Source organism: Sinocyclocheilus rhinocerous, unplaced genomic scaffold, assembly GCF_001515625.1.
Source record: "Sinocyclocheilus rhinocerous isolate Xijiao unplaced genomic scaffold, SAMN03320098_v1.1 scaffold623, whole genome shotgun sequence".
NCBI classification, from domain to species: domain Eukaryota; kingdom Metazoa; phylum Chordata; class Actinopteri; order Cypriniformes; family Cyprinidae; genus Sinocyclocheilus; species Sinocyclocheilus rhinocerous.
This window is the reverse complement of record NW_015644631.1, coordinates 1759456-1770725: the sequence shown is the minus strand read 5'-3', so window position 1 is coordinate 1770725 and position 11270 is coordinate 1759456. Positions and strand designations below refer to the sequence as shown.

General features: G+C 36.3%; 1 protein-coding gene across 1 annotated transcript in view; it reads left to right on the top strand.

The window, feature by feature from the left end:
* The first annotated feature begins 2069 nt into the window (after positions 1 to 2069).
* Positions 2070 to 11270, top strand: part of LOC107758678 (CXADR-like membrane protein) — a 12967-nt gene continuing 3766 nt past the window's right edge. Inside the window, exons 1-5 of the mRNA XM_016576482.1 lie at positions 2070 to 2223; positions 4108 to 4306; positions 6268 to 6435; positions 7308 to 7430; positions 9683 to 9824. Of these exons, the coding sequence (XP_016431968.1) occupies positions 2104 to 2223; positions 4108 to 4306; positions 6268 to 6435; positions 7308 to 7430; positions 9683 to 9824 (752 nt within the window). The 5' untranslated portion in view covers positions 2070 to 2103. The remainder of the gene's footprint in view (positions 2224 to 4107; positions 4307 to 6267; positions 6436 to 7307; positions 7431 to 9682; positions 9825 to 11270) is intronic.

Genomic DNA, 11270 nt, shown 5'->3' with positions numbered 1-11270 from the left:
CAATTTAGCAGTCCAAACAAATGAAAAAGATCTTAAGAATTGTGGCAGATTACTCCTGGTTCACTTGTCACATATGGCTGGTCAGGTTGAGTGCATTGCATTATGGGATACAGTAAATAGTACAATGTTGTATAATGCACATTCAGACAAATGTAGCAGTTCATCCAGGTATTCTGTGAACACAGTACGAGTCGTTCTGAACTGGCACACTTTCTTCAGAGAGCTAGCTTTTCATTTTATTACACTTTATTTTAAAACCTCTGTAAATCACACATCATTCTCCTAATCTTAACTTCGAGGCAGTGAATGCCAGATCTCTATGATTTCACTGCACATCAAAGATGGATTTCCATGACACCACGAGGCCATGCAGATGAGGATTTATCTGATCTTATCATTTCCTTTGAAGAATAACCTGATCATCGTAATACGTCCCATATTAAATCTGTAGCCTGCAGAATTCACCTGCTTCCATCAGAACCCATTTGAACTTGCCTGCATTTGAACCCATTTAATACCGAGATGCTTTTACTGAATAAACAGCCAGAAAAGTCTCTTTGATGTTCTTAAAATATCACATGGTATGACGTCATCCCACATTAAGAGGAGAAAATGAAATGTTCAACATGCACCATTCTGATAATTAACGGTATTGTGATTTTAATTAAGGTGATGAGTGTGTGTTCGAATGAGACCGGGCTCTATATTTTTAGATTTCCATCTTTTCTTAAAATTTTAGTGATAATAAATGAGATAGAAAATATATAATTTATCTTAATCCACACCATTGAGTGAGTACAGACTGTCATAGTAAATTTGTTTTTTTTTTGGTTTTTTTTTCCAGCCCAACGTCTATGATTATTGGTATGATTTTCTAAATATTTGGCACACTGAATGTTTTTGAAATGTCATACCATCATCTTTTTTCTTCTTTCTTTTATTTAAATAAAGAATGTAGTATGCGGTATGCAAATATGTATATTTTATATGTGCAAATATGTATATGTAGATTTTCAATATACTGTACAGTTGACCAGATTTCTACTAGATTTGCTAAAAATGTTCAATATACAATTAGAATGCACTGCATAGAACACCGCAGTGTTTAGCCTTCTATTTCTAGTGTGACAAATGAACCCGAAGCGATACGAACCGTCTCCTTGACTATTATTTGTTTAGACTGCCAAAAGTGAAGACATTTTCCCCGAAGTGAATTAATGTGAAATAATTGTATTTGAAACATTCACGCTCTGCAATATGTTAACGTACTATTTTTATATAACAGAATGCAGGGCACTTCTGATCGTTGCCCAAAGCAAAGATATTTGATCATTTGCCTCACATTAACAGAATTATTCAAGCAGAAGGCTGTTGCATGGCTGAGGTGTAGAGTTGTCTGCTTGTCATCTGCCTGTGTTGGCATTATTTCTGCAGTCAGAATGCATGCTGGGAATTAATTAGCTTGGCCTTCATTTAGCTGCCTCCCTGTGTTAATGTAGAGAAGTTCAAACGCAAAGGGTGTTAAAGTACAGTAGCGGCGCGGCAGGACGTCCACCCTCCGCGTTTTATCGCTTGATGAGTGGAAAATGTGTCGTGATGGGAAACGCTGGGAGGCTGTGATGGTTCGGAATGGGGGGAAATTGGGGTTGTAACACAGATTAGCACAGATTCCTTACGCCCACAGATTCAGGCGTAAACCTGAATAAATTCAGAAGCACGGCCTTCTTCGTCTCCAGCAATCACTAATAGTCCATTCCCTCCCTTGTGTTATCGAGCTGATTTCCAAGTGGCCGCTTAGCCGTTAAACCGTTGCCCAATTCCAGGAATTTATTGGAGAATCTAACAATGATTGTCTTGATGGAGCCTCTGGCCTCTGAATCATCTCCTCTCTGATCTGGATGAGAGCGCAGTGGATCAGTCGCATGAAATCCCTGACGCCCCTCTCTAAAACCCCCAATCTACCTCTGCAACCTGCAGTAAAGCCAACTAAAGCCCTTCAGTCCTAACTACTCCCTGGCATCGGGCCTTAACGCTTCCTCCTCTCTCTTTGTCTCTCTCTCCACAGTATTGCTGAGTGTGCTTCAGGCAAATGGCCAGACGGAGATGAAGAGGGTGGTCGGAGACAACGCCACGCTGCCGTGCCACCATCAGCTGTGGCAAGCCGACATCTCCCTGCTGGACATCGAATGGATGCTGCATAAATCCAGCTCACGGCAGAAAGTGGTGAGCGTGAGCGCGCGTGTGTGTCTGATCTCCAGCCACTGCGACATTGTGCTGCTGATGCTGGCCTTCGCTGTTCGCCACAGTCCCTGATCTGCAGTGCAGTACTTTTTTGCTGCTTGTCTTTCTGAAAACTGCACCATCAACTGGTGCTGCAATCAGCACCGTAAAAACTGCTCGCTTTTAATATGTCACTGCTTTGCCTCGTATCCCCCCTAACAATTACTTTTATGACCGAATGATGTGGAATTGGCCAGAGGACAAGTTTTACATTTTAATCTGGCCACGGCTCAAGCTGCTCCCTGAGGTCCTTCCTGACACAATATATCCAACAAGAAGGGGTCAAACCTTTTGCCGATTGAACTTCCTGCCAGTTATGAATCATTTCAGAGCTATTTTTCTAAATGGCATGTAGCTTTTAAATGAGAGAGAGCTAGTTTTTAGGGGTGAGTTTTTGATGTGCTTAGATGATCATTTTGGGGCCTGTCTCTCAAACCCTTTAGCGCCACCAGCACTTCAAACTTTAAGGTGCATAGTTTTAGTTTATTTATGCACAACAGTTCAAAAGGTTGTGGTTTTTCAAATTTTATATTTTTGAAAGAAGCATCTTATGCTCACTAAGTCTGCATTTACTTGATCAAAAACAGTAATATTGTGAAATATTATTACAATTTAAAATAGCTGTTTAATATTTTTATTATATTATTCTGGACTGCCATCGCATTTTTTAAATATATTTTCAAATGTATTTTAATCTTGCAATGAAATGCTGAATTTTCAGCATCACTACTCAGGTCTTTACATGATCACACGATCCTTCAGAAATCATTCTAATATGCTGATTTTTCTAATATGAACTCTTCTTATTATGAATGCTGAAAACAGTTGTGCTGTGTAATATTTTTAAACCATGATACATTTTGTTTTTCAGTATTCTTTGATGAATTGAAAGATAAATCTTTTGTATCATTATAAATGTATTTACTGTCACTTTTGAACAGTATAACGCATCCTTGCTTAATAAAAGTATTTTTCTATTTCTATTTCTATTTTTCTAAAGTTCTATTTAACTTTATAATCGAATGATCTAGAAGCAAAATATTTTTCTTGTTTTATTAATTGAATTTCTGTCATTTTTAATTTTTGAAAAAACAAAATTATTTTAACACTTTTTTTTGGATAAAAGTATTTTTCTATTTCTATTTCTATTTTTCTAAAGTTCTATTTAACTTTATAATCGAATGATCTAGAAGCAAAATATTTTTCTTGTTTTATTAATTGAATTTCTGTCATTTTTAATTTTTGAAAAAAACAAAATTATTTTAACACTTTTTTTTTTGGGAGATTTTGTTACGTCATTTTAAGATCATGCCAGTCAAAATGATTACAAAACATTTTGATACAGATGCATCAATAGTAATATTCGGGGTACTAAATGATAAATAATTATTTTCATGTTATGGCGATATTAAAATCCTATACTATTTTTGGAATTTAGAAATTCTTATAATATGAAAAAAAAAATAGATATTAATTTTAAGACTGATAAGTTAAAATTCTGAAATAATAATCAAAGTTGCCTAATTATTCGTGTTTTTATAGATAATGGTGTTTTGTTAGATAATGGGGAAAAAATAACTTTTGTCAGTGAAAAGGGCAGTTTCTTGTTAGGAAAATAGCTTTAGCGTTGCTTTACAGAATGAAGTTGAGTATCAGGGACACCGAAAGACAAATATAACCAAGTGAAGAAGGGCCTGATTCACAGTGACATCAGAGTTTAGCAGACTCCTACTGCAGGCTGTGACTCAACCCTCACTGGACAAAGAGTTTCACAAGCCTAATCAAAGCAGTATTTATTAACACGCTGTATGTTTTCTCTTTCACCAGGTGATCACATACTTTGCCGGTCGGATCTACAACCCCAACGAGAGCGAAGCTGGGCGGCTGTCCCTGGCGGGAGACTATCTAAAAGGCGACGCTTCGCTCTTGATCAGCGACCTCTCACTCACCGACTCCGGAGAATACATCTGCAAGGTCAAGAACGGCGGGAAGTACTACTGGAACACAGTCAAACTCATCGTACTCCGTGAGTCTTTGGCCCCGCAGCTTGGCTTTAATTAACTCCTCTTGTAGGCCTAGGAAACGATAAAGACATGACAGATGCTTATGTCACAGAGTAAGGGGTCCAAAAATAGCACCAGGATGTTGTCCCTGGGCGTAGTGTGCCAGTTGTGCCCTGATCTTGGTGTGAAATGACATTCAGCGACTGCGTGACAATAAAAATGACACATTACGCATGATAGCATGGGAAAAAGCAGTCATCACATGTAGAAATGTACATAATTTACAAGACACACTATAGTCGAACTTCCAAAACACATAAATCAGTCTTAGTTACTCATTCAACATGTATTATTGTGAATATGTGTCCTGCATAGAAACATTATATGTCTGTTTTCACCCCATTGTTTCTTTCTATATTCCCTCATTCCATCTTAACCGCTTCGCCAGCTGCATAAAGACATTTAAGAGCACCACAAATTTACGCATGCATTTGTATAAATGGTCCGTGGCTTTCAAACGACACGAGGGGCAAACATTAGCATTTGTCTTGTTCAACACAAAGATAATGGCTTGGCAGAGAACGCAACTGCAGCTTCCTCTGTGCGCCGTAAGTGATCCTGACAGAGTTGGGAGATGGAGGGGACCTGCATCCCACTCAGCGGCTGTAATTGCATCCCCCCCCCTGCGAGTGCCAAGGCAAAATTGTCCTGGCTCAGCAGATAGAGGCAGCAGGAGCAGATGCTTATGGCCGGGGTGGGCAGGAGCGGGGGGTCGAGGACCGAATGGTGAACGGGTTGCGGGTTGTTTTACAGATTCATGTTATAGAGCTTGCTGCCATCACACGGCTTTTTAAGAGGTTCATGATGGGAGGAAAAATAGATCTAAATGGAGAACGATGCAAAAGGGTAAAAGTGCATGTGTGAGTGTACAGACCTGGTTTTGCATACTTTAAATCCTTGTTCCATTATAATTTAGTATTAATTTAAAATATACAAAATTATTTTAAATTATTAAAACATGGTTTTAAGTCTGTCAGTGTGTCAGTAGGAAATATCAGTTTACCTTTCCAAACATTCATTTAGCCATTAATTGTAATAATCCAGTGAGATTTTTGCAGCGAGTGAAAATACTAGTGTTCTAATAATTTTGGCCACCACTGTACATTTTGTAATATTAGTCTCAGTGTTTTTAGTCTTTTAACTCGTGTTTCATAATATGATTTTTTTTTTTTTTTGCACTTATACATAATTTGTTAACAAAGCATTACTACCTGGTTATTTAATACATTAGCCAATTCTTTGTTGGATTTCCAGTTAAAATGTCTGTATTAAGATGTAAACTTCACAGGATTATCAAAAAATATGCATTACTATATGGATATTTAATATGTAAGACAATTCTTTGTTGAATTTCCAGCTAAAATGCCCATATTGTGATACAAAATTCACTAAATTATCCAAAAATATGCATTACCATGTGGCTATTTAATAGGCTATATAAGCCAATTATTTGTTGAATTTCCAGCTAAAATGCCCATATCGTGATACAAAAAACTATCCAAAAATATGCATTACCATGTAGCTATTTAATATATAATTCTTTGTTGAATTTCCAGCTAAAATGCTAAAATTTACAGGATTATCCAAAAATATGCATTACCATGTGGATGTTTAATATTTAAGACAATTTTTTGTTGAATTTCCAGCTAAATCGACTATATTGTGATATAAAATTCACAGAATTATCTAAAAAATATGCATTCCTACATGGCTGTTTAATATTTAAGCCAATTCTTTGTTGAATTTCCAGCTACCATACCTATATTGTGATATACAGTTCACAGGATTATCCAAATATATGCATTACTGTGTGGTTATTCAGTTATTGAATTTCCAGCTAAAATACCTATACACTGATACAAAAAACTCATACCATCATGTAGTGTTTACCTTACCATTGTGTGTTTTCTCTTTTGCAATGTAGTAAAGCCGTCCAAACCACGCTGTTGGATGGAGGGTCGTCTGCTGGAAGGAAGTGATGTCAGACTTAGCTGCAAGTCCACAGATGGTTCTGACCCAATCAGCTACAAATGGGAAAGAGTCTTAGACAAAGGAAAATATGCTGGCAAGCTGCCACCTCTGGCCCTCATAGGTGAGCATTTTGTCATTTATGTCTGTAAGTATGAGGAAATTTTAATAAGGACAATTTTTACTATCTGTGCCATATTTACATAATGTGATGTAGGTGAAGATGATCTTTTGACTGTAACCTGTTGCCCATGTTTTAAACGCTAAACTGACTCGCTCTGCTCCAATCACTTTAATACTGCTTTCCCATGAAGAACAAAATGCAGCGTTAAGTTTATCTTCCAAGCGTGGGGAGTAAATCATGTGGACATCTCTCTGGAGGAGCAGAAAATAGATGAAGACACTACAGGGCCAATTTAACACCGCAAGCATTCTCAAATTAAATTTACATCAATTCCATCAGCACTTTTTACCCCACATGCTTCACTACCTCCTCAATTAGCCCCTCTTATGAAATCGGCTTGGAGATGTGACGTATGTGTAATGTAATGTGCTCTCTACCCTTCATCAGGCTTTATGGAGAATTTTGCAGAACATGCTCTGTTCATTCAACTGCGCACTTTCAGTAGTTGTTTCACGTCAGAAATGAGGTTTCGATAAAATCAACACTAACCAAAAGATTGTAGGTTCAATAGTTGAAGCTTGAAGTGTGACAGCGTGTCCTAATCAGGCCCGTTGTGATGAACTGACAAGCAATAAATCTTGTCCATGTCCTAACCAGCCATAAAAAGCAACATTTTGTTGAATGCTTGGTTTTTATTTATCTTGTAAATGTACAGTTTGGTAATGCCGCTTGACCTGACACAATCACAGACAACAAGAGCTTATCTGCTACTTAATATACAGCTACACTGCTGTTCAAAAGTTTGGGGTCAGTAAGATTTTATAATTTATTTTTTATTTGAAAGAAATAATTCCGTGTTTTTTTATCTAAAGATCTGAAGAACCCTGAGATTGTGACATTGAAGAATCTGACGAGGGAAAGCGCGGGGGTTTATAAATGCACCGCCAGCAATGATGTCGGAGAAGAAAACTGCACTTTAGAGGTCAAAGTTCACTGTAAGTACCTGTGTGAATGGATGCATTCAGAATGGCATACTAACGTAGCATACTGTGAAAACCTAAAAATAGTGCACAGTATGAAGTGATAAATGCTTCAAACCACAGTATGCTACATTGTTGACGCATTACCTCGTTGCGCAGCATCCAGTTTTCCATTACCTTAGAAATAAATATGCAAATTGAATTTTTTTATAGCTAATTTGTCAAAAACATTGATAAAAAAAATAGTCAAGAAGGAGATGCTACACATTTTCTACTGCTTTTTTTGTCAAGCTGTAAATGGTAGGTCAAATAGAGTGCATTGCTCTGCATTGTGGGAGACATTAGGTAATCTGAGTATCCCATGCATACAGAAAATTTGCATACATGCAATGCTGCATAACACAATATAATATGAATATTATTTTGTACTTAATTTGAACTTAGCCATTGTGTTTTTCTGTTTGCTTCAGCACTTTGATACAGACTCAGATGAAAAGCTTTATGCGAACCATAAATTCTTACTCCTAGTTTTTGTTTTCTTCTTGCTTCTGACACTTAATTGAATTAGCGTCAACACAAGTACATTGCCAACCCACCGTATATTTTATGAAGCTGGCAGTGAGATCCTGACCCATTCTGCTATGCAGTGCAGTCTTTCAGTACTATTTAACATCCAAATAAAGAATTCATCCTTTTCTTTATCACAGTGTTCATTGATTTAATTCCTTCCTCCAAACCTTTCTCAAACAGCTCTGCTGCATAATTAAATATCAGATGATGGAATTAGAAGAAATAATTAATTATGTGGCGGAAAGAGAAATTTATTCATGCAAAAAATGGCATATTATTAAAGGAAGGAACATAGTGAGTGTGGTAGGTTGATTAATGCTGTGCTGTTTGCTGGAGTATTCTCATGGTGAGATACACTCCTTCAGGTATCTGCAATGCAGAGGGGGCTGCTTGCTTGTTACACGCTGTATGTTAGGCTATTCTGATCATGGAAGCTTTGTTTTATGTGTCTTTTCAAAGAATGGAGAGTGTTAAATACAGTAGTGGAGACTGGGTGTGTGAGTTTTTAAACAGTTTTACACACTTCCAGGCTCTTTCTCTCTCTCTCTCTTTCTCTCTCTGTGTGTGTGTGTATGGTTGTGGTTTGTGAATAGAATAGAATAGAATAGAATTTATACATTTCCTGAAGAAAATTTGAGTGGTTCTGAGTAGTTGCTTACTGGCATAAGTCAAAAGAGTTCCCCCTTGAGTTTCTATAGAATTTTGGTCCCTAGAAATTGCTTGGGTCATTCCATTTATGTTGTCTTATGATTTTTTCCTATTTTTCTTCTAACACAATTGGTTCCAGACAACCGACATTCTTAATTTTTTTTAACCCTTAAGTCAAATAATGAACATTGTCTTCTATAGAGCTGTTTTATAGCTGAATCATTTTTTTTTTTTCATATTTGATATGTAAGACAGTATTGAACTAAACCGAATCAACACTGAACTAACTTGAGCTGAATAACAACAATATTATCTTCTGTAGAGCTGCTTTATAGCGGAACTGAGTTCTCTTCATAGCTAACATTCACACAGTTATTGAACTAAATATAGTTGAATAATTACACTATTATCTTCTGTACAGCTACTTTAGAGGTGAATTTTTTTTTGTTTCATAAATGAAGATTTTTGCAACGTTAATGCTGTTATTTTCTTGTTTATTACTGGGAAGCTGCTTTAAAACACTCTGTGTTGTATGAAGCGCTAATATAAATGTGATTTGACTTCACAGTAATAATAGTTCAAGTTCAAGTTCAAGTTCATTTTATTTGTAGAGCACATATACAACAGCCACCAGGCTGACCAAAGTGCTTTCCAGAAGAGTAACAATTTTACCACATACACAGTTGCATTTGCTACCTTAAGCCAGGCAGAATTTACGAGGCTAAGATGTTGATCAGCATCCAGGTCAGATAATGGTTGATCCAAGTGCAACTGTGAGCAACATTCAGCAAAGCACAAGTTGAAATTTGTGCTAAACTGTGGAGAGTAGAAACGAGAAAGATTTACAGGTGTATTAGAAAAATGAGAGAGATCTGGAAGAGACAGTGAGAATAATATAGGCTTATGGTCAGAGATCATAAAATCTGAGAGCATAATATCAGTCACATCAAGCCCATATGAGAGAACAAGATCGTGACAATTTACCTTAGCAAATAGTGACAGTTACCTTAGCAAACACCATAACTTGTGATGTTTCGGCTCTTTTGCAGATGTCCGGGGGATGGGTGTGGTGGCTGGCGCTGTGGTGGGCGTGTCCTTCGGCGTTCTCCTCATCATCCTTATCGTCTGGCTTGTTTTCCGCAAGAAAGAGAAGAAGAAATATGAGGAGGAGGAAGCACCCAATGAAATAAGGTAAAGAAAAAAATAATAATGAACACTTTTTAAAATAGCGTATAGAACGTTCATGCAAATTACAGCCTGAGACCATTTATAATGCTTGTTAAAGCAGCAGCTCTATTTCTCTTTGTTGACTTGCATTCATGTCTAGGCTAATTTGCAGGTGTCAGGATGAATTATGCACGTTTGGAGGATGAGTGAGCATTAACAATGCAGACAACAGCGAGATACACACATATACACTGCTCTTGCTGAGGTTAAAGAGATGCATAACAAGGCCCAAGAGTTGCAGTCTTTTTCCCTAAACTTGTTAACCAGTAGCCTGAAGGGTCTTTTATTTTTTTTTTAAAGTGTTTTTACATTTTAGTGTATTTATCAAAACATTTTGAAAAATGCAAAGCCCAAAACAAAAGTTTGTGCATGCAAATGATTTTAGCTATACAAACTCTGAAGCTTTAGAGCCGTTTATCAGAAAAGTGATCAACTTTTATCACTTTTTAGTTTAGCCCAAACTTCTAGAAAATGCATTTAGATTGCATTAGAAAATGCATTTAGGCCTGAATGCACTCCATGCAGGTTGTTGAACAGAAACACTTCTAGCAAGTTTCTGAATCCTTATGGCAAAAGTATATTTTCAGATATATTTTTAAATAAATTTCAAAATATTCAAAAAAAAAGAAAAGAAAATGCCTTTTTTTTTTTAAAAATGCATTATATATAATTACTTTATATATTTTACTTAAATTCCCTCATATATTCCTTGTCCGTTTTTAATATATTTTTTATTATATTGGCTGAAAATATTTTATCCATTAGTTTATATTTATATTCACTGTACAGTCAAACCAAAAGTTATACAGACATCAGATATAATTTTTGATATCTTTTTACTAGAGGGTGCAGGACACTTTATGGAAGTATACATTTATGTAAGTGAGGATAGCTAAATAAAGTAAACTGTGACATATTATACCCAAACATTCTTCATACAGTGGACTACCAGTAAAATTGATAAAATTTAAATTTAAATTATTCAGACACTTTGACCTGACCATGTTTTGCTTAAGTGTTTTTTCTTTAATTGCTAATGTGACCTTTTTACACCACAGACTGAACAAAATTAAGCATTGCTTGGTAATTGGTTGACCTAAATTGGTATTATCTAATTGTGTTCTTAAATTTAACAGCTGACAGCTATTCAACCTAATTCATTACATACCTCTCTATCAAATTTATCTGACATTATCGAGATGAATTTGTTCTGACATTTGTTCTAAGTTCTTGTCATATTTTATGAAATCGAATGAAGGTCCTTGCACACTGAGTCCGAAATTTTCACTTGTTAAAAAATAAATACGACCTCACGTTGTGTCAATCACGTTTACACACTGCCTCCGAAACTTTCGTCCATCATAAAAAATTCGGATCAGGTTCGATTTTCTGTGTTTACGCATCTGTAAA